Source organism: Tachyglossus aculeatus, chromosome 2, assembly GCF_015852505.1.
Source record: "Tachyglossus aculeatus isolate mTacAcu1 chromosome 2, mTacAcu1.pri, whole genome shotgun sequence".
NCBI lineage: Eukaryota > Metazoa > Chordata > Mammalia > Monotremata > Tachyglossidae > Tachyglossus > Tachyglossus aculeatus.
In genome coordinates this window covers 171,050,434-171,074,101 of record NC_052067.1, presented here as the reverse complement: position 1 = coordinate 171,074,101, position 23,668 = coordinate 171,050,434, and the positions used below count along the sequence as shown (strand labels likewise).

The following is a 23,668-nucleotide window of genomic DNA, read 5'->3' as shown; positions in this document are numbered from 1 at the left end:
TCTGTCCCCCACAGAAGCCCCCGCTCCCTCTTAGGACCTTTTCCTGTCTCCCCAGAAGCCCTCGCTCCCTCTCAGTCCCCTGTCCCATCTCTCTGGAGGCCCCCTACTCCCCCTCAGTCCCTTCTCCTGTCTCCGCAGCAACCCCCACTCCCTCTTAGGACTGTGTCATGTCTCTCGAGAATCCCTTTCTCTCCCTCAGTCTCCTGTCCCATCTCCCCAGAGGCCCCCTACTCCCTCTCAGGCCCTTCTCCTGTCTCCCCAGCAGCCCCCGCTCCCTCTTAGGACCCTGTCCTGTCTCCCCAGAAGCCCTTTCTCTCCCTCAGTCCCCTGTCTCATCTCCCTGGCGGCCCCCGCTCCCTCTCAAGCCCATGTCCTGTCTCCCTGGAGGCCCACAAAACATATTAACAAAATAAAATAAATAGACTAGACGTGTACAAGTAAAATAAGTCAGGCCCTCCTCTGTCTCCCCAGCAGTGACTTGTCTCTCTCAGTCCCCTGTCCTGTCCCCCCCGATGGCCCCTGCTCCCTTTCAGACCCGTGTTCTGTCTCCCCAGTAGCCTCTCCCTCAGTCCCCTGTCTCATCTCCCTGGAGGCCCCCTACTCCCCCTCAGGCCCTTCTCCTGTCTCCCCAGCAGCCCGTGCTCCCTCTTAGAACCCCATCCTGTCTCCCCAGAAGCCCTTGCTCTCCCTCAGTCTCCCGTCTCCTCTCTCTGGAGGCCCCCTACTCCCTTTCAGGCCCTTCTCCTGTCTCCTCAGCAGCCCCCTACTCCCTCTCAGGCCCTTCTGCTGACTTCCTAGAAGCCCGTACTCCCTCAGCCCCCTGTTCTGTCTCCCCAGAAGCCCTCGCTCCCTCTCAGTCCCTTGTCTCATCTCCCTGGAGGCCCCCTACACCCTCTCAGGCCTTTCTCCGGTCTCTCCAGCAGCCCCCGCTCCCTCTTAGGACCTTGTCCTGTCTCCCCAGAAGCCCTTGTTCTCCCTCAGTCCCCTGTCTCATCTCCCTGGAGGCCCCCTACTCCCCCTCAGGCCCTTCTCCTGTCTCCCCAGCAACCCCTGCTCCCTCTTAGGACCTTGTCCTGTCTCCCCAGAAGCCCTTTCTCTCCCTCAGTCCCCTGTCCCATCTCTCTGGAGGCCCCCTACTCCCCCTCAGGCCCTTCTCCTGTCTCCCCAGCAGCCCGTGCTCCCTCTTAGAACCCCATCCTGTCTCCCCAGAAGCCCTTGCTCTCCCTCAGTCTCCCGTCTCCTCTCTCTGGAGGCCCCCTACTCCCTTTCAGGCCCTTCTCCTGTCTCCTCAGCAGCCCCCTACTCCCTCTCAGGCCCTTCTGCTGACTTCCTAGAAGCCCGTACTCCCTCAGCCCCCTGTCCTGTCTCCCCAGAAGCCCTCGCTCCCTCTCAGTCCCTTGTCTCATCTCCCTGGAGGCCCCCTACACCCTCTCAGGCCTTTCTCCGGTCTCTCCAGCAGCCCCCGCTCCCTCTTAGGACCTTGTCCTGTCTCCCCAGAAGCCCTTGTTCTCCCTCAGTCCCCTGTCTTATCTCCCTGGAGGCCCCCTACTCCCTCTCAGGCCTTTCTCCTGTCTCCCCAGCAGCCCGTGCTCCCTCTTAGGACTCTGTCCTGTCTCCCCAGAAGCCCTTACTCTCCCTCAGTCCCCTGTCATCAATCAATCAATCAATCAATCAATCGTATTTATTGAGCGTATACTATGTGCAGAGTACTGTACGAAGCACTTGGGAAGTACAAATTGGCAACACATAGAGACAGTCCCTACCCAACAGTGGGCTCACAGTCTAAAAGGGGGAGACAGAGAACAGAACCAAACATACCAACAAAATAAAATAAATAGGATAGAAATGTACAAGTAAAATAAATAAATAAATAAATAAATAGAGTAATAAATATGTACAACCATATATACATATATACAGGTGCTGTGGGGAAGGGAAGGAGGTAAGATGGGGGGATGGAGAGAGGGATGAGGGGGAGAGGAAGGAAGGGGCTCAGTCTGGGAAGGCCTCCTGGAGGAGGTGAGCTCTCAGCAGGGCCTTGAAGGGAGGAAGAGAGCGAGCTAGGCGGAGGGGCAGAGGGAGGGCATTCCAGGCCCGGGGGATGACGTGGGCCGGGGGTCGACGGCGGGACAGGCGAGAACGAGGTACAGTGAGGAGATTAGCGGCGGAGGAGCGGAGAGTGCGGGCTGGGCAGTAGAAGGAGAGAAGGGAGGTGAGGTAGGAGGGGGCCAGGTGATGGACAGCCTTGAAGCCCAGGGTGAGGAGTTTCTGCCTGATGCGCAGATTGATTGGTAGCCACTGGAGATTTTTGAGGAGGGGAGTAATATGCCCAGAGCGTTTCTGGACAAAGATAATCCGGGCAGCAGCATGAAGTATGGACTGAAGTGGAGAGAGACACAAGGATGGGAGATCAGAGAGAAGGCTGGTGCAGTAGTCCAGACGGGATAGGGTGAGAGCTTGAATGAGCAGGGTAGCGGTTGGGATGGAGAGGAAAGGGCGGATCTTGACAATGTTGCGGAGCTGAGACCGGCAGGTTTTGGTGATGGCTTGGATGTGAGGGGTGAACGAGAGAGCGGAGTCGAGGATGACACCAAGGTTGCGGGCTTGCGAGACGGGAAGGATAGTAGTGTCGTCAACAGAGATGGGAAAGTCAGGGAGAGGACAAGGTTTGGGAGGGAAGACAAGGAGCTCAGTCTTCGACATGTTGAGCTTTAGGTGGCGGGCGGACATCCAGATGGAGATGTCCTGAAGGCAGGAGGAGATGCGAGCCTGGAGGGAGGGGGAGAGAGCAGGGGCAGAGATGGAGATCTGGGTGTCATCAGCGTAGAGATGATAGTTGAAGCCATGGGAGCGAATGAGGTCACCAAGGGAGTGAGTGTAGATTGAGAACAGAAGGGGACCAAGCACTGAACCTTGGGGCAAGAAGCCCTCGCTCCCTCTCAGTCCCCTGTCTCATCTCTCTGGAGGCCCCCTACTCACCCTAAGGCCTTTCTCCTGTCTCCCCAGCAGCCCCTGCTCCCTCTTAGGACCTTGTCCTGTCTCCCCGGAAAACCTTATTCTCCCTCAGTCCCCTGTCTCATCTCCCTGGCAGCCCCCGCTCCCTCTCTAGCCCCTGTCGTGTCTCCCTGGAGGCCCCCTACTCCCTCTCAGGCCCTCCTCTGTCTCCCCAGAAGCCCCTTGTCTCTCTCAGTCCCCTGTCCTGTCCCCCCCGATGACCCCCTGCTCCCTTTCAGACCCCTGTCCTGTCTCCCCAGTAGCCCTTGCTCCCTCTCAAATCCCAGTCCTTCCCTCCCAGTGGCCTCTGCTCCCCCTTAGGCCCCTGTCCTGTCTCCCCAGCAGCCCCCGCCCCCTCTCAGCCCCCTGTCCTGTCCCCACAGTGGACAAAGCGACGTTCATGGTGGGCAGCTACGGCCCGCGGCCCCAGGAGTACGAGTTCCTGACCCCGCCTGAGGAGGCCCCGAAGGGCATGCTGGCTCGGGGCACCTATCACAACAAGTCTTTCTTCACCGACGACGACAAGCACGACCACCTCACTTGGGAGTGGAACCTGTCCATCAAAAAGGAGTGGACCGAGTGAGCCTCCCGGCTGCCCTCTCCCAGCCCCTCCCGCCTCCTGTCTGTCCGGGGACTCCGGCCGTGTCCCCCCGCCAGCCCAGCTCTGCTGCCCTTCCTCTTCCTCCTTCTCCTCCTCCTCTGGACCTTGGCCCAACCCCTCTTCCTGCTGCCTCTGGCCCTGTCCACCCCCCAACTCGCCCTCTGGCCCAGCCTAAAAGCCCTCCTCGTCCACTCTGCCAAGAGGCCCGGAGACCCACCCAGACTCGCCCCGTGAGCTGCCCCCTGCCCGGAGCGGATCTCTGACCGCTCCTCGATGTTGGCCAACCTTGCCCGAGGTCCCTCATCCCCTTCCCCGACACTGCCTTTCCTCCTGCCCCGCAGCGAGCAGGGCTCAAGGAAGACTCAAATCCGCCCTCCACCTAATCCCCTGGCATCCAAGCCCTCCTGGGGCCCTCCACGTGTGCCCAAGGTGAATAGACACCCCTGTCTGAGCTTTTCTCAGTTCGGGGGCTCAACTATCCCCCTTCTCCCTTCTCCCAGCCCTCCGGTAGGGACCGCCTCTATATGTTGCCGACTTGTACTTCCCAAGCGCTTAGTCCAGTGCTCTGCACACCATAAGCGCTCAATAAATACGATTGAATGAATGAATGAATTGGCTCCCTCCAAGACCAAAGACGGAAAATCATCCACCAATCAATCAATCAATCACTCTTGTACAGCTGTTCATCCCTGCCACCCCGGATCCCTGAGAGCCGCTTAGTGGAAAGAGCCCGGGGTCTGGGAATGGGAGGACCTGGGTTCTAATCCCGGCTCCACCAATCGCCTGCCGTGTGACCTTGGGCAAGTCACTTCACTTCTCTTGGTCTCCGTTGCCTCAGCCATGAAACGGGGGTTCAATCCTACTTCGTCCTACTTAGGCAGTGAGCCCCATGTGAGATAGGGACTGTGTAGCTCTCGGATTTAGCTCAGAGCTTAGTACAGAGCTTGGCACATAGTAAACGCTTAATAAAGACCATAATAATTATTGTCGTTGTTGTCATTATTATTGTTTGATTTTAAAACACCCGATCAGTTTGTCCTCTTCTACCTGACTGCACTGCTGTCCTACACCGGCCCAGACCACAAATTTCACTCCTCTAGCCCCAGTTTCCTCACCGGGCCCCGATCTCATCTATCTCGCCGCCGACCCCTTTTTCCCGTCCTCCCTCCCCGTCCATAGATGCCAGACCATCACTCTCCCCACCTTCCAATCCTTATTAAGGTCACAACTCCTCCCATTCATTCATTCAATCATATTTATTGAGCGCTTACTGTGTGCAGAGCATTGGACTAAGCGCTTGGGAAGTCCAAGTCGGCGACATATGGAGATGACCCCTACCCAACGATGGGCTCACGGTCTAGAAGGGGGAGACAGGCACCTCTAGCCCGCTCCCCCAGGACAGGAAACCCTAACCTTTCCCCCTGAACAGAGGAAACACTGACCTGCTCCCCCAGGACAGGGGGAAATTGTTGTCCTACTTCCCAGACAGGATGGAAAACCTGACCTGCTCCCTCAGGGAAGGAGAAACCGCTAACCTGCTCCCACAGGACGGGGGGAACCCTAACCCTAACCTGCTCCCCCAGGACCATGGGAAACCATTAACCTGCTCCCCCAGGGCAGGAGGAAACCTCTAAGCTGCTCCCCAGGAGAGGGGGAAACTGCTAACCTGCTCCCCCAAGACTGGGGGAAAACACTGACATGCTCCCCCAGGACAAGGGGAAATCTCTAATCTGCTCTCCCAATCAATCAATCATATTTATTGAGCGCTTACTGTGTGCAGAGCACTGTACTAAGCTCTTTCTCCCAGTCAGGAGAAACCCTAACCTGTCCCCCTGGATAGGGGAACCCTGACCTGCTCCCCCAGAGCAGGGGGAAATCACTAACCTGCTCCCTTGGGACAGGAGAAACACTGACCTACTCCCCCAGAGTAGGAGAAACCACTAACCTGCACTTTCAGGACAGGGGGAAAACCTGACCTGCTCCCCCATGACAAGGGGAAACTTCTAACCTGCTCCCCCAAGACAGTAAAAACCCTCACCTATTCCACCTGAACAGGGGAAACCTCTAACCCGCTCCCCCAGGAAAAGGAGAAACCTCTCATGTTCTCCTCCAGGACAGGGGGAAATCACTAACTTGCTCCCCCAGGACAAGGAGAAACTGCTAACCTGCTCCCTCAAGACAAGGGGAAACTGCTAACCCGCTCCCCCAGGACAGGAAACACTGATCTCCTTCCTGAGGACAAGGAGAAACCTCTAACCTGCTCCCCAGGACAGGAAATACTGACCTCCTTCATGAGGACAAGGGGAAACCTCTAACCTGCTTCCCTAGGACAAAGGGAAGCCTCCAACCTGCTCCCTCAGGACAAAGGGAAACCTCTAACCTGCTCCCACAGGACAAGGGGAAGTCACTAACCTGCTCCCCTGGGACAGGAGAAACACTGACCTACTCCCCCAGGGTAGGAGAAACCACTAACCTGCTCCCTCAGGACAGGGGGAAAACCTGACCTGCTCTCCCATGACAAGGGGAAACTTCTAACCTGCTCCCCCAAGACAGGAAAAACCCTCACCTGTTCCACCTGGACAGGGGAAACCTCTAACCTGCTCCTCCAGGACAGGGGGAAATCGCTAACCTGCTCCCCCAGGACAAGGGGAAACTGCTAACCTGCTCCCTCAAGACAAGGGGAAACTGCTAACCCGCTCCCCCAGGACAGGAAACACTGACCTCCTTCCTGAGGACAAGGAGAAACCTCTACCCTGCTCCCCCAGGACAGAAAATATGACCTCCTTCACAAGGACAAGGGGAAACCTCTAACTTGCTTCCCTAGGACAAACGGAAGCCTCCAACCTGCTCCCTCAGGACAAGGGGAAACCTCTAACCTGCTTCCCCAGGACAGGAAATACTGACCTCCTTCACAAGAACAAGGGGAGACCTCTAACCTGCTCCCATAGGACAAGAGGAAACCTCTAACCTGCTCCCCCAGGACAGGAAACACTGACCTCCTTCACAAAGACAAGGGGAAACTTCTAATCTGCTCCCCCAAGACAGGAAAAACCCTCACCTGTTCCCCCTGGACAGGGGAAACCTCTAACCTGCTCCCCCAGGACAAGGAGAAACCTCTAACCTGTCCTCCAGGACAGAGGGAAATAGCTAACCTGCTTCCCCAGGACAGGAAACACTGACCTCCTTCCTGAGGACAAGGGGAAACCTCTAACCTGTTCCCTCAGGACAAGGGGAAACTGCTAACCTGCTCCCCCCAGAACAGGAAACTCTGACCTCCTTCACAAGGACAAGGGGAAACCTCTAACCTGCTCCCCCAGAACAAAGGGAAACCTCTAACCTGCTCCTTCAGGACAAGGAGAAACCTCTAACCTGCTCCCCCAGGACAGGAAATACTGATCCCCTTCACGAGGACAAGGGGAAACCTCTAACCTGCTCCCCTGGGACAAGGAGGAACTTTGAACTTGCTCTCCCAAGATAGGAAAAAACCCTCACCTGTTCCTCTGGACAGGGGAAATCTCTAACCTGCTCTCCCAGGACAAGGAAAACCTCTAACTTGCTCCTCCAGGACAGGGGAAAATTGCTAACCTGCTCCCCCAGGACAAGGGGCAACCTCTAACCTGTTTCCCCAGGAGAGGAAACACTGATCTCCTTCATGAGGACAAGAGGAAAACTCTAACCTGCTCCCTCAAGACAAGGGGAAACTGCTAACCTGCTTCCCCAGGACAGGAAACTCTGACCTCCTTCATGAGGACAAGGGGAACCCTCTAACCTGCTCCCTTAGAAAAAAGGGAAGCCTCTAATCTGCTCCCTCAGGACAAGGGGAAACCTCTAACCTGCTTCCCCAGGACAGGAAACTTTGACCTCCTTCATGAGGACAAGGGGAAACCTCTAACCTGCTCCCTTAGAACAAAGGGAAGCCTCTAATCTGCTCCCTCAGGACAAGGGGAAACCTCTAACCTGCTCCCCCAAGACAGGAAATACTGACCTCCTACACAAGGACAAGGGGGAAACTTCTAACCTGCTTCCCCAGAACAAAGGGAAGCCTCTAACCTGTTCCCTCAGGACAACGGGAAACCTCTAACCTGCTCCCTCAGGACAAGGGGAAACCTCTAACCTGCTCCCCCAGGACAAGGGGAAACTTTGAACTTGCTCCCCCAAGATAGGAAAAAACACTCACCTGTTCCCCTGGACAGGGGAAATCTCTAACCCACTTTTCCAGGACAAGGAAAAACCTCTAACTTGCTCTTTCAGGACAGGGGAAGATCGCTAACCTGCTCCCCCAGGACAAGGGGAAACCTCTAACCTGCTCCCCCAGAACAAAGGGAAGCCTCTAACCTCCTCCCTCAGGACAAGGGGAAACCTCTAACCTGCTCCCCAAGAACAGGAAACTCTGACCTCCTTCATGAGGACAAGGGGAGCCCTCTAACCTGCTCTCCCAGAACAAAGGGAAGCCTCTAACCTGCTCCGTCGGGACAAGGGGAAGCCTCTAACCTGCTCCCCCAAGACAGGAAATACTGACCTCCTTCACAAGAACAAGGGGAAACCTCTAACCTGCTCCCCCAGAACAGAGGGAAGCCTCTAACCTGCTCCCTCAGGACAAGGAGAAACTTCCAACCTGCTTCCTCAGGAAAAGGGGAAACCTCTAACCTGCTCCCCCAGAACAGGAAATACTGATCCCCTTCATGAGGACAAGGGGAAACCTCTAACCTGCTCCCCCAGGACAAGGGGAAACTTTGAACCTGCTCCCCCCAAATAGGAAAAAACCCTCACCTGTTCCTCTGGACAGGGGAAATCTCTAACCTGCTCTTCCAGGACAAGGAAAAACTTCTAACCTGCTCCTCCAGGACAGGGGAAAATTGCTAACGTGCTCCCTCAGGACAAGGGAAAACCTCTAACCTGCTTTTCCAGGACAGGAAACACTAACCTCTTTTATGAGGACAAGGGGAAACCTCTAACCTGCTCCCCAGGACAAGGGGAAACTGCTAATCTGAGACAAGAGAGGCCGCACGGCCTAGTGAATAGAGCCCGGGCCTGGGACTCAGAAGGACATGGGTTCTAATCCTGACTCTACCAAATAATAATAATAATAATAATAATGGCATTTGTTAAGTGCTTACTATGTGCAAAGCACTGTTCTACGCACTGGGGGGGGGATACAAGGTGATCAGGTTGTCCCGCGTGGGGCTCACAGTCATCATCCCCATTTTACAGATGAGGTAACTGAGGCTCAGAGAAGTTAAGTAACTTGCCCAAGGTCACCCAGCAGACATGTGGCGGAGCTAGGATTCGAACCCACGACCTCTGACTCCAAAGCCCGGGCTCTTTCCACTGAGCCGCGCTGCTACCACATGTCTGCTGTGTGACCTTGGGCAGGTCACATCACCTCTCCTTGCCTCAGTTACCCCATCTGTAAAATGGGGGTGAAGGCTGTGAGCCCCATATGAGACAGGAACTGTGTCCAGCCTGATTATCTTGTATATTAATAATGGTATCTATTAAGCGCTTACTATGTGCCAAGCACTGTTCTAAGCGCTGGATAATGTTGGTATTTGTTAAGCACTTACTATGTACCAAGCACCGTTCTAAGCGCTGGGGTAGATACGAGGTAATCACGTTGTCCCCCGTGGGGCTCCCAGTCTTTACCCCCATTTTCCAGATGAGGGAACAGAGGCCCAGTGAAGTGAAGTGACATGCCCAAGGTCACCCAGCAGACAAATGGCGGAGGTGGGATTAGAACCCATGACCTCTGACTCCCAAGCCCGGGCTCTTTTCTTGGATGATGATGATGATGATGATGATGATGATGATATTTGTTTTGTTTCAGTATTTGTGAAGACTGTGAGCCCCCTGTGGGACAATTTGATCACCTTGTATCCTCCGCAGCGCTTAGAGCAGTGCTTTGCACATAGTAAGCGCTTAATAAATGCCATTATTATTATTATTATTATTTGTTAAGTGCTTACTATGTGCAAAGCACTGTTCTAAGCACTGGGGAGGTTACAAGGTGATCAGGTTGTCCTTGGGAGGCTCACAGTTTTAATCCCCATTTTCCAGATGAGGTCCCTGAGGCCCAGAGAAGTGAAGTGACTTGCCCAAAGTCACACAGCTGATGGTTGGTGAAGCCAGGATTAGAACCCTTGATGATGATGATAGCATTTATTAAGCGCTTACTATGTGCAAAGCACTGTTCTAAGCGCTGGGGTGGTTACAAGGTGATCAGGTTGTCCCACAGGGGGCTCACAGTCTTAATCCCCATTTTCCAGATGAAGTAACTGAGGCCCAGAGAAGTGAAGTGACTTGCCCACAGTCACGCAGCTGGCAAATGGTGGAGCCGGGATTTGAACCCACGCCCTCTGACTCCAAAGCCCGGGCTCTTTTCCACTGAGCCACGTTGCTTCTCTGCAACCCCTGACCTCTGACTCCAAAGCCGGGGCTCTTTCCGCTGAGCCACGCTGCTTCTCTCGGAGGCCCTGGCACGTAGTAAGGGCTTAACAAATACCATTAAAAAACCAAAATCAAACAAGAGGAAAGCCCAGGCCTGCCTCGCCTCTTCCCCGCCACGGATGAAGTGACCTTGAAGCCAAATGGCCGGCTCCCAGTGGGGGAGACGCTCCCTCCTGTCCTATGAGGTGGACACCTTGGGCTGAGTCAGAGATCGGCGAAGCCCTGGGCCCAGCTCACAGCCCAGAGCACGGGCTGGGGGAGACCATGGAGACCCCTCCAACAGTGTCTTCCTTCCTCCTCTTCTTCCTCCTCCTCCTCCTCCTCCTTTCCTCCCCTCCGGCGACGCTGCACCAAGGCCTTCCTGAGGAATCCCGAGGATCCCAAGGTTTGGGAACCACACGGTTGGAGTGGGATTGGGGCGTGGGGGGATGGAGGGGCCGGGTGGGGAAGACAGGTGGGGCGTCCCACAGAAATGATAGTAATGGCATTTATTAATAATAGCATTTATTAAGCACTTACTATGTGCTAAGCACTGTCCCCCCCACCCCTTCTAGACTGTGAGCCCACTGTTGGGTAGGGACTGTTTCTATACGTTGCCAACGTGTACTTCCCAAGCGCTTAGTACAGTGCTCTGCACACAGTAAGCGCTCAATAAATACGATTGATTGATTGATTCTAAGCGCTGGGGGGTTACAAGGTGATCAAGTTGTCCCACAGGGGGGCTCACAGTTTTAATCCCCATTTTCCAGATGAGGTCACTGAGGCCCAGAGTAGTGAAGTGACTTGCCTAAAGTCACCCAGCTGACGGTTGGCGGAGCCGTGATTAGAACCCATGACCTCTGACTCCAAAGCCGGGGCTCTTTCCACTGAGCCACACTGCTTCTCTCGGAGGCCCTGGCACGTAGTAAGCGCTTAACAAATACCATTAAAAAACCAAAATCAAACAAGAGGAAGGCCCAGGCCTGCCTCGCCTCTTACCCGCCACGGATGAAGTGACCTTGAAGCCAAATGGCCGGCTCCCAGTGGGGGAGACGCTCCCTCCCGTCCTATGAGGTGGACACCTTGGGCTGAGTCAGAGATCGGTGAAGCCCTGGGCCCAGCTCACAGCCCAGAGCACGGGCTGGGGGAGACCATGGAGACCCCTCCAACAGCGCCTTCCTTCCTCCTCTTCTTCCTCCTCCTCCTCCTCCTCCTTTCCTCCCCTCCGGCGACACTGCACCAAGGCCTTCCTGAGGAATCCCGAGGATCCCAAGGTTTGGGAACCACATGGTTGGAGTGGGATTGGGGCGTGGGGGGATGGAGGGGCCGGGTGGGGAAGACAGGTGGGGCGTCCCACAGAAATAATAATAATGGCATTTATTAATAATCGCCACTGAGGCCACTGAGGCCCAGAGACGTGAAGTGACTTGCCCGAAGTCACACAGCTGATGGTTGGCGGAGCTGGGATTAGAACCCATGATAGCATTTATTAAGCACTTACTATGTGCAAAGCACTGTTTTAAGCGCTGGGGAGGTTACAAGGTGATCAGGCTGTCCCTCGGGGGCTCACAGTCATTCATTCATTCATTCAATCGTATTTATTGAGCGCTCAATAAATACGATTGATTGATTGATTGATTGATTGACATGGGGATGGAAGGAACGGGGGGAGCCCTTGGTCACCTCCGCCCCGAAGATGGGCCCTGGATGGGGAAAGTCTGGGAGTTGGGAGCCGGGCTGGGATTAGGGCGAGGACCACCATTCCTAAACAGCTGGGGCGAGGATCAGTGTCATTCATTCATTCAACAGATAGAGACGGTCCCTACCCAACAGCGGGCTCACGGTCTAGAAGTGGGCGACAGACGACAAAACAAAACAAGTAGACAGGCATCAATGCCATCAGAATAATTAGAATTATAGCTGTAAACCGCATCATTAGAAATAAAAATAGAGGAATAAATATGTAATGATAATAATGGTATTTGTTAAGCACTTACTATGTGCAGAGCACTGTTCTAGGTGCTGGGGGGGATACAGGGTGATCAGGTTGTCCCACGTGGGGCTCACAGTCTTAATCCCCATTTTCCAGATCAGGGGACTGAGGCCCAGAGAATAATAATAATAATAATAATAATAGTAATAATAATAGCATTTATTAAGCGCTTACTATGTGCAGAGCACTGTTCTAAGTGCTGGGGGGATACAGGGTGATCAGGTTGTCCCACGTGGGGCTCACAATCTTAATCCCCATTTTCCAGATGAGGGAACTGAGGCCCAGAGAATAATAATAATAATAATGATAATAGTAATAATGGCATGTATTAAGCACTTACTATGTGCAAAGCACCGTTCTAAGTGCTGGGGAGGTTACAACGTGATCAGGTTGCCCCACGGGGGGCTCACAGTCTTAATCCCCATTTTCCAGATGAGGGAACCGAGGCCCAGAGAAGTGAAGTGACTTGCCCAAAGCCACCCAGCTGACAAGCGGTGGAGTTGGGATTTGAACCCATGACCTCTGACTCCAAAGCCCGGGCTCTTTCCACTGAGCCAGAGCTGTGGGTCCTAAAAACCTGAGGCTGAGGGTGGGACTGGGACTGGGGTTTGGATCAGTGCTTGCTATTGATTCATTCATTCATTCAATGGTATTTATTGAGCGCTTACTGTGTGCAGAGCACTGGACTAAGCGCTTGGGAAATCCAAGTCGGCAACATATAGAGACGATATAGAAGATTTATGCCTGTTTACTTGTTTGGTTTTGTCATCCGTCTCCCCCTTCTAGACTGTGAGCCCGTTGTTGGGTAGGGATTATCTCAATATGTTGCCAACTTGGACTTCCCAAGCGCTTAGTACTCTGCACACGGTAAGCGCTCAATAAATATGATGTACCCAGCCTCAGTTTCTAGAAGAAGAAGAAGAAAGAAGAAGAAAGGAGAAGAAAGAAGAAGAAGAAGGAAAGCTGAGGCTGAGGTTGGGGGTGGGGCTGGGACAAAGACCAGCATTTCAAAATAATGATAATGATAATGATAATAATAATGATAATGATAATAATAATTGTGGTATTTATTAATAATAATAATAATGACATTTATTAAGCGCTTACTATGTGCAAAGCACTGTTCAGGATACAAAGTGATCGGGTTGTCCCATGAGGGGCTCACAGTCTTCATCCCCCTTTTACATATGAGGGAACTGAGGCACAGAGAAGTCAACTAACTTGCCCAAAGTCACACAGCTGATAAGTGGCGGAGCCAGGATTTGAACCCATGACCTCTGACTCCAAAGCCCGGGCTCTTTCAGGTGAGCCACGCTGCTTCACGCTGTTAGGGGCTTACTATGTGCCAATCCCTGTTCTAAGCACCGGGGTAGATAGAAGGTAATCGGGTTGTCCCCCGTGGGGCTCACAGTCTCCATTCCCATTTTCCAGATGAGGCAACGGGGGCCCAGAGAAGTGAAGTGACTTACCCAAGGTCGCACAGCGGACATGTGGCGGAGCCGGGATTAGAACCCACGACCTCGGCTCCCAGGCCCGGGCTCTTTCCACTAGGCCACACTGCTTCTCTAGTAACTGAGGCTGGGTACATCGGCTTTCTCTGGGCCTCCAGAGAAAGAAGGAGAAAGAAGAAGAAGAAAGGAGAAGAAAGGAGAAGAAAGAAGAAGAAGAAGAAAGAAGAAAGAGGAAAGAAGAAGAAGGAAGAAGAAAGAAGACAAAAGAAGAAAGAGAAGAAGAAAAAGGAGAAGGAAGAAGAAGAAGGAAGAAGAAAAAAGGAAGAAGAAAAAAGAAGGAAGAAGAAAGAAGATGAAAGAAGAAAGAGGAGAAAGAAGAAGACGAAAGAAGAGAAGAAGAAAAAGAAGGAAGAAGAAGAAGAAGAAGAAGAAAGAAGGAAGAAGAAAGAAGAAGACAAAAGAAGAAAGAGAAGAAGAAAAAGGAGAAGGAAGAAGAAGAAAGAAGGAAGAAGAAAAAAGGAAGAAGAAAAAAGAAGGAAGAAGAAAGAAGATGAAAGAAGAAAGAGGAGAAAGAAGACGAAAGAAGAGAAGAAGAAAAAGGAGAAGGAAGAAGAAGGAAGAAGAAAAAAGGAAGAAGAAAAAAGAAGGAAGAAGAAAGATGAAAGAAGAAAGAGAAGAAGAAGAAAGAGAAGAGGAAAGAAGAAGGAAGAAGGAAAAAGAAAGAAGAAGAAAGAAAGAAGGAAGAAGAAGAAAGAAGAAAAAGAAGGAAGAAGAAGAAGAAGGAAGAAGAAAAAAGAAGGAAGAAGAAAGAAGAAGACAAAAGAAGAAAGAGAAGAAGAAAAAGGAGAAGGAAGAAGAAGAAAGAAGGAAGAAGAAAAAAAGGAAGAAGAAAAAAGAAGGAAGAAGAAAGAAGATGAAAGAAGAAGAAGATGAAAGAAGAAAGAGGAAAGAAGAAGAAGGAAGAAGAAGACAAAAGAAGAAAGAGAAGAAGAAAAACGAGAAGGAAGAAGAAGAAGAAGAAAAAAGGAAGAAGAAAAAAGAAGGAAGAAGAAAGAAGATGAAAGAAGAAAGAGGAGAAAGAAGAAGACGAAAGAAGAGAAGAAGAAAAAGAAGGAAGAAGAAGAAGAAGAAAAAAGAAGGAAGAAGAAAGAAGAAGACAAAAGAAGAAAGAGAAGAAGAAAAAGGAGAAGGAAGAAGAAGAAAGAAGGAAGAAGAAAAAAGGAAGAAGAAAAAAGAAGGAAGAAGAAAGAAGATGAAAGAAGAAAGAGGAGAAAGAAGACGAAAGAAGAGAAGAAGAAAAAGGAGAAGGAAGAAGAAGGAAGAAGAAAAAAGGAAGAAGAAAAAAGAAGGAAGAAGAAAGATGAAAGAAGAAAGAGAAGAAGAAGAAAGAGAAGAGGAAAGAAGAAGGAAGAAGGAAAAAGAAAGAAGAAGAAAGAAAGAAGAAGAAGAAAGAAGAAAAAGAAGGAAGAAGAAGAAGGAAGAAGAAAAAAGAAGGAAGAAGAAAGAAGAAGACAAAAGAAGAAAGAGAAGAAGAAAAAGGAGAAGGAAGAAGAAGAAAGAAGGAAGAAGAAAAAAAGGAAGAAGAAAAAAGAAGGAAGAAGAAAGAAGATGAAAGAAGAAAGAGGAGAAAGAAGACAAAAGAAGAGAAGAAGAAAAAGGAGAAGGAAGAAGGAAGAAGAAAAAAGGAAGAAGAAAAAAGAAGGAAGAAGAAAGATGAAAGAAGAAAGAGAAGAAGAAGAAAGAGAAGAGGAAAGAAGAAGGAAGAAGGAAAAAGAAAGAAGAAGAAAGAAAGAAGGAAGAAGAAAGAAGGAAGAAGAAGAAGAAAGGAGAAGAAAGAAGAAAGAAAGAAGAAAGTTTTCTAGGTTCCCTCACCTATAAAAGGGGGATTCAGATTGTGAGTCCCCCGGGGGACAGGGACTGTGTCCAACCCGATGACCTCCTATCTATCCCAGCGCTTAGTACAGTGCCTGGAACGTAGTAAGCGCTTCACAAATACCACAATTATTACTATGTAGAAGCAGCATGGCCTAGTGGGCCTTAGAAGGTCGTGGGTTCTAGTCCCGGCTCTGTCACTTGTCTGCTGGGTGACCTTGGGCAAGTCACTTCACTTCTCTGGGCCTCAGTTGCCTCCTTTGTCAAATGGGAATAGGGATTGCGCGCCCCACATGGGACAGGGACTGTGTCCAGCCCGATTACCTCGTATCTATCGTGGCATCTAGTACAGTGTCTGGCACATAGTAAGTGCTTTACAAATACCACGGTTCCTCTTCCTTCTTCTTTCTTCTTCTTTCTTTTTTCTTTTTCTTTCTTGTTCTCTTTCTTCTTTAATCTTTTGTTTTCTTTCTTTTTTTCTTCTTTTCTTTTTCCTTCTTTTTTCATTTTCTTTCTTTCTTGTTCTTTCATCTTTCGTTTCCTTTCTTCTTTCTTCTTTTTTCTTTTCTTTTTCCTTCCTCTTCTTCTTTCCTCCTCTTTCTTCTCCTTTCTTCTTCTTTTCTTCTTCTTTCTTCTTTCTTTTTCCTTCTTCCTTCTTCTTTCTTCTTTCCTCTTTCTTTTTCCTTCTTCTTCTTTCTTTGTCTTTCCTCTTTCTTCTTCCTTCTTCTTCTTTCTTTGTCTTTCCTCTTTCTTCTTCTTCCTTCTCCTTTCTTCTTTCTTTTTCCTTCTTCCTTCTTCTTCTTTCCCTTTCTTCTTCTTCTTTCTTTTTCCTTCCTTTTTCTTTCTTCTTCTTTCCTCTTTCTTCTTCCTTCTCCTTCCTTCTTTCTTTCTTTTTCCTTCTTCCTTCTTCTTCTTTCCCTTTCTTCTTCTTCCTTCTCCTTTCTTTCTTCTTCTTCTCTTCTCCTTCTTCTTTCTTTTTTCCTTCTTCTTCTTCTTCTTTCCTCTTCTTCTTCTTCCTTCTTTCTTCTTTGCTTTCTTCTTTCATCTTCTTTCTTTTTTCTTCTTCTTTCCTCTTTCATTCTTCTTTCTTTTTCCTTCTTCCTTTTTCTTTCTTCTTCTTTCCTCTTCCTTCTCCTTTCTTCTTTCATTCTTCTTTCTTTTTCCTTCTTCCTTCTTCTTCTTTCCCTTTCTTCTTCTTCTTTCTCCTTTCTTTCTTCTTCTTCTCTTTCTTCCTTCTCCTTCTTCTTTCTTTTTCCTTCTTCTTTCCTCTTCTTCTTCTTCGCTTTCTTCTTTCATCTTCTTTCTTTTTCCTTCTTCTTCTTCTTTCCTCTTTCTTTCTTCTTTCTTTTTCCTTCTTCTTCTTTCCCTTTCTTCTTCTTCTCCCTTCTCCTTTCTTTCTTCTTCTTCTCTCCTTTCTCCTTCTTCTTTCTTTTTCCTTCTTCTTCTTCTTTCCTCTTCTTCTTCTTCCTTCTCCTTTCTTCTTTCCTTTTCCTTCTTCCTTCTTCTCCTTTCTTCTTCTTCTTCATCTTCTTATTCTTCTTCTTATTATTACTATGGGGCCGACAGCCTGGCAGTGGTATCAGTGTGCCATCTGGCCCGTCCACTGCCCTCCTGACAGCCGGGCACCGTCCCCAGCATCCCCTCAGCTGCCCCCGGTACCCCCCGGCCCCTTCTCTTTACCCTCCAGATGGAACCACCAAATCCCAGGCCCCGGAGCGACTCGGAGACGTCCCCGCGACCGAGGCCTTCATTGCGGCGGCCGAAGTGGCCGTCATCGGCTTCTTCCAGGTGTGTCTGACTCGGCCACCCCTGTTCCTCACCCACTGAGCCCTCAGTGTGTCTGTCATATTGTTGCATTGTCCTCTCCCAAACGCTCAGTACAGTGCTCTGCACACAGTAAGCACTCAATAAACACAGCAGCAGCGTGGCTGAGCGGATAAACCACCGGCCTGGGAGTCGGAAGGACCTGGATTCTAATCCCGGCTGCACCACATGTCTGCTGTGTGACCTTGGGCAAGTCGCTTCACTTCTCTGGGCCCTCATCTGGAAAACGGGGATGAAGAATGGGAGTCCCATGTGGGACAGGGACTGTGTCCAACCTGATTTGTATCTTCCCCAGTGCTTAGTATAGTACTTGGCACATAGCAAGTACTTAATAAGGATAATAATGATGGTATTTGTTATTAATAGCAATAATAAAAACAATAATAATTAGAGAAGCAGCGTGGCTCAGTGGAAAGAGCCCGGGCTTTGGAGTCAGAGGTCATGGGTTCAAATCCCGGCTCCACCAATTGTCAGCTGTGTGACTTTGGGCAAATCACTTCACTTCTCTGTGCCTCAGTTACCTCATCTGTAAAAATGGGGATTAAGATTGTGAGGTCCCTGTGGGGCAACCTGATCACCTTGTAACCTCCCCAGCGCTTAATAAAATGCCACATAGTAAGCGCTTAATAAAATGCCATCCATCATCATCAATAATGGTATTTGTTAAGCACTTACTATGTGCCAAGCACTGTTCTAAGCACTGAGGTAATCAGGTTGTCCCACGTGGGACTCACAGTCTTAATCCCCATTTTACAGATGAGGGAACTGAGGCACAGAGAAGTGAAGTGACTTGCCCAAAGTCACACAGCTGATAAGTGGCGGAGCCGGAATTAGAACCCATGACCTCTGACTCCAAAGCCCGGGCTCTTTCCACTAAGCCATGATGCTTCAGCACTGTTCTAAGTGCTTAACAAGTATCATAATTATTATTATTACTATTATTACTATTATTACCTGTTTTTTTTTTTGTTAAGTGCTTACTATGTGCTGAGCACTGTTCTAAACTCTGGGTTAGATACAAGGTTATGAGATTGTCCCACGTGAGGCTCACAGTCTTCATCCCCATTTTACAGACGAGGGAACTGAGGCCCAGAGAAGTGAAGTGACTTGCCCAAAGTCACACAGATGACAAGTGGCGGAGCCGGGATTTGAACCCACGACCTCTGACTCCCAAGCCCGGGCTTGACTGACTTACCTCCCTCCCTCCAGGCCCTGGTCTCTGGACTGTGTCTGCTTCTGATTATCCTTCATCTCCCCCAGTGCTGACCGCAATGCTTGGTGTTTATAACTAAATAATAATAATAATAATGGCATTTATTATGTACTTACCATGTGCAAAGCACTGTGCTAAGCACTGGGGAGGTTGCAAGATAATCAGGTTGCCCCACGGGGTGGGGGGGGGCTCACAGTCTTCATCCCCATTTTCCAGATGAGGGAACTGAGGCCCAGAGAAGTGAGGTGACTTGTCCAAAGTCACACAGCTGACAAGTGGTGGAGCCGGAATTAGAACCCAGGACCTCTGACTCCCAAGCCTGGGCTCTTTCCACTGAGCCACGCTGCTTCAGCACTGTTCTAAGTGCTTAGCAAGTACCATTATTATTATTATTATTATTACTATTATTAGCTGTTTTTTTGTTAAGTGCTTACTATGTGCTGAGTGCTGTTCTAAGCCCTGGTTTAGATACAAGGTTATCAGATTGTCCCACGTGAGGCTCACAGTCTTCATCCCCATTTGACAGAGGAGGGAACTGAGGCCCAGAGAATAATAATAATAATAATGGTATTTGTTAAGCGCTTACTATGTGCAAAGCACTGTTCTAAGCACTGGGGAAGTTACTAGGTGATCAGGTTGTCCCACGGGGGGCTCACAGTCTTAATCCCCATTTTGCAGATGAGGGAACTGAGGCCCAGAGAAGTGAAGTGGCTTGCTCAAAACCATACAGCTGACAAGTGGTGTAACCGGGATTTGAACCCGTGACCTCTGACTCCAAAGCCTGGGCTCTTTCGTACCGAGCCACGCTGCTTCTCTAATTGAATTAAATTGAACCCATGATCTCCGACCCCAAAGCCCACGCTCTTTCCACTGAGCCACGCTGCTTCTCTATATTTATAATTTATATTTATAATTCTCTATATTTATAATTAAAATATTTATAATTATACCGGCAGATCGCCGCTCCCTACCCATCGGGCCTCAAACCCTCTGGAAATGGCCGGGGCTGTGGATGCCAGGGTGGGAATCTCCCCCCAGTTTTCCCAGCCCCTCTCGCTCCCCCTCAACTGACCTCTCCTCTCCTTCCCCCTTTATTATTATAACCAAATAATAACCTCCCCAGCACTTAAACAATGCATTGCACGTAGTAAGCGCTTAATAAATGCCATTATTATTATTATTGTCCCCAGTTTTCTAGACTGTGAGCCCACTGTTGGGTAGGGACCGTCTCTATATGTTTCCAGCTTGTACTTCCCAAGCGCTTAGTCCAGTGCTCTGCACATAGTAAGCGCTAAATAAATACGATTGATTGATTGATTGATTGATATTACGGTTATACCGGCAGATCGCCGCTCCCGACCCGTCGGGCCTCAAACCACCCGGGAATGGCTGGGGCTGTGGATGCCAGGACTGGAATCCCCCCCAAATTTTCCCAGCCCCTGTCGCTCCCCTTCAACTGACCTCTCCTCTCCTTCCGCCTTTATTATTATAAACACATAATAACCTCCCCAGCACTTAAACAATGCATTGCACATAGTAAGCGCTTAATAAATGCCATTATTATTATTATTGTCCCCAGTTTTCTAGACTGTGAGCCCACTGTTGGGTAGGGACCGTCTCGATACGTTTCCAGCTTGTACTTCCCAAGCGCTTAGTCCAGTGCTCTGCACATAGTAAGCGCTCAATAAATACGATTGATTGATTGATTGATTGATTGATTGACTGATTGATATTACGGTTATACCGGCAGATCACCGCTCCCGACCCGTCGGGCCTCAAACCACCCGGGAATGGCTGGGGCTGTGGATGCCAGGACTGGAATCCCCCCGAAATTTTCCCAGCCCCTGTCGCTCCCCTTCAACTGACCTCTCCTCTCCTTCCCGCTTTATTATTATAACCATATAATAACCTCCCCAGCACTTAAACAATGCATTGCACGTAGTAAGCGCTTAATAAATGCCATTATTATTACTATTGTCCCCAGTTTTCTAGACTGTGAGCCCACTGTTGGGTAGGGACTGTCTCTATATCAATCAATCAATCAATCAATCAATCAATCGTATTTATTGAGTGCTTACTGTGTGCAGAGCACTGTACTAAGCACTTGGGAAGTACAAGTTGGCAACGTATAGAGTCAGTCCCTACCCAACAGTGGGCTCACAGTCTAAAAGGGGGAAACAGAAAACAAAACCAAACATACTAACAAAATAAAATAAATAGAATAGATATGTACAAGTAAAATAAATAAATAAATAGAGTAATAAATATGTACAAACATATATACAGGTATAATAATGGCATTTATTAAGCGCTTACTATGTGCAAAGCTCTGTTCTAAGTGCTTGGGAGGTTACAAGGTGATCAGGTTGTCCCACTGGGGGCTCACAGTCTTCATCCCCACTTTCCAGATGAGGTAACTGAGGCCCAGAGAAGTTAAGTGACTTGCCCAAAGTCACACAGCTGACAATTGGCAGAGTCGGGATTCGAACCCTTAAACTCTAAAAGCCCGGGCTCTTTCCACTGAGCCGCGCTGCGGAATCTCAAATATGTTGCCAGCTTGTACTTCCCAAGGGCTTAATCCAGTGCTCTGCTCACAGTAAGCGCTCAATAAATACGATTGATTGATTGATTGATTGATTGATTCCCCCCGCCCCACCGACGATAGGATTTAGAGGGCCCGGCCGCCTCAGAGTTTCTCAGCATGGCCCAAAGCATCGGAGACGTGTCCTTCGCCTTGAGTTCCAGCGCAGAGGTCATGGCCCATCACAACATCACAGGAAACACCATCTCCCTCTTCCGCCTGGTATGACGACGTCCTTCTCTTATTATCTCAATCAATCAATCAATCAATCAATCAATCACTTCAAGAAATGAAAATTTGGCACCGTGCGTCGGTCTCCCTCTTCCGCCTGGTATGACGACGTCCTTCTCTCATTATCTCCCTTCACACACTTCAAGAAATGAAAGCTTGGCGCTGTGAGTCGGTATCCGTGCCATTTTCTAGACTGTGAGCCCACTGTTGGGTAGGGACCGTCTCTATATGGTGCCAACTTGGACTTCCCAAGCGCTTAGTACAGTGCTCTGCACACAGTAAGCGCTCAATAAATAACGATTGAATGAATCTCATTGCACACACTTCAGAAATGAAAACTTGGCACTGTGAGTCGGTATCCATGCCATTTTCTAGACTGTGAGCCCACTGTTGGGTAGGGACCGTCTCTAGATGTTGCCAACTTGGACTTCCCAAGCGCTTAGTACAGTGCTCTGCACATAGTCAGCGCTCAATAAGTACAATTGAATGAATCTCATTGCACACACTTCAGAAATGAAAACTTGGCACTGTGAGTCGGTATCCGTGCCATTTTCTAGACTGTGAGCCCAGTCTTGGTTAGGGACCATCTCTATATGTTGCCAACTTGGACTTCCCAAGCGCTTAGTACAGCGCTCTGCACACAGTAAGCGCTCAATAAATACGACTGACTGCACACACTTCAAGAAATGAAAACTTGGCGCGGTGAGTCTGTGTCCGTGACATTTTCCAGACTGTGAGCCCACTTTCGGGTAGGGACCGTCTCTAGATGTTGCCAACTTGGACTTCCCAAGCGCTTAGTACAGCGCTCTGCACACAGTAAGCGCTCAATAAATATGACTGATTGCACACACTTCAGAAATGAAAACCTGGCATGGTGAGTCGGTATACGTGACATTTTCTAGACTGTGAGCCCACTTTCGGGTAGGGACCGTCTCTAGATGTTGCCAACTTGGACTTCCCAAGCGCTTAGTCCAGCGCTCTGCACACAGTAAGCCCTCAATAAATACGATTGAATGAATTAATTTTCACACTAGTCCAGCTACGCCTACTGCTTAGGAAAATGACCTTCCCCAAAGCAGGTGGACAGGCGGGGGAGCGAGAATGTGGAATTATAGGAGGTAAATTATGTAAGTTAGCAATTATGGGAGCTGGATTAAGAGAAAGGATTCCCAATTTCGAAGGGACTGGTCTTAAAATACCCATTTCTAGGATTGGCAGGTGGAATTCATTCATTCATTCATTCAATCGTATTTATTGAGCGCTTGCTGTGTGCAGAGAGCACTGGACTAAGCGCTTGGAAAGTCCAAGTTGGCAACATCTAGAGACGGTCCCTACCCAGCAGTGGGCTCACAGTCTAGAAGACTGTCCTTCATCCTTCATCTCCCCCAGGGCTGAGCACAGTGCTTGGTGTTTATATTGGTGTTTATAATAATAATAATGGCATTTATTAAGCACTTACTATGTGCAAAGCACTGTTCTAAGCGCTGGGGGGGGAATACAAGGTGATCAGGTTGTCCCACGGGGGCTCACAGTCTTAATCCCCATTTTACAGATGAGCTAACTGAGGCACAGAGAAGTGAAGTGACTTTCCATAATAATAATAATAACAATAATAACATTTTTAAGCACTCACTATGTGCCAAGCACTGTTCTAAGTGCTGGGGGAATACAAGGTGATTAGGTTGTTCCATGGGGGCTCACAGTCTTAATCCCCATTTTACAGATGAGGGAACTGAGGCCCAGAGAAGTGAAGTGACTTGCCCAAAGTCACCCAGCTGACAATTGGAGGAGCTGGGATTTGAACCCATGATCTCTGACTCTAAAGCCCGGGCTCTTTCCATTGAGCCACGCTGCTTCTCACTGTCGTTGCTAACATGACCCGTCTCCGCCATATGTCTGCTGTGTGACCTTGGGCAAGTCACTTCACTTCTCTGAGCCTCAGTTCCCTCATCTGTAAAATGGGGATTAAGAATGTGAGCCCCACGTGGGACAACCTGATCACATTGTATCCCCCCCCAGCACTTACAACAGCGCTTAGCACATAGTAAGCGCTTAACAAATGCCATTATTATTATTATTAGGTGGGACAACCTGATCACCCTGTATCCCCCCAGCGCTTAGAACAGTGCTTTGCATATAGTAAGTGCTTAAAATAATAATAATGGCATTTATTAAGCGCTTAGTACTGTTCTAAGTGCGGGGGAGGTTACAAGGTGATCAGGTTGTCCCACAGGGGGGCTCACAGTCTTAATCCCCACTTTACAGATGAGGTAACTGAGGCACAGAGACGTTAAGTGATTTGCCCAAAGTCACACAGCCGACAATTGACAGAGCTGGGATTTGAAGTCATGACCTCTGACTCCAAAGCCTGTAATCTTTCCACTGAGCCACGCTGCTTCTCATATACCATTATTATTATTATTATTATTATTATTACTGACATTGGTGCCCAGAGGCCTGGGGTCCCCAGAGGTAGGAGTGGGGG

General features: G+C 49.5%; 2 protein-coding genes across 2 annotated transcripts in view; both read left to right on the top strand.

Annotated features, from left to right (window-relative positions):
* ARHGDIB (Rho GDP dissociation inhibitor beta) overlaps positions 1 to 4,540 on the top strand; it is a 68,523-nt gene extending 63,983 nt beyond the window's left edge. Inside the window, exon 6 of the mRNA XM_038768404.1 lies at positions 3,378 to 4,540. Within this exon, the coding sequence (XP_038624332.1) occupies positions 3,378 to 3,577 (200 nt within the window). The 3' untranslated portion in view covers positions 3,578 to 4,540. The remainder of the gene's footprint in view (positions 1 to 3,377) is intronic.
* Positions 4,436 to 23,668, top strand: part of ERP27 (endoplasmic reticulum protein 27) — a 38,358-nt gene continuing 19,125 nt past the window's right edge. The window contains exons 1-3 of the mRNA XM_038765350.1: positions 4,436 to 4,475; positions 17,022 to 17,122; positions 21,037 to 21,174. Coding sequence (XP_038621278.1) covers positions 4,436 to 4,475; positions 17,022 to 17,122; positions 21,037 to 21,174 — 279 coding nt within the window. The remainder of the gene's footprint in view (positions 4,476 to 17,021; positions 17,123 to 21,036; positions 21,175 to 23,668) is intronic.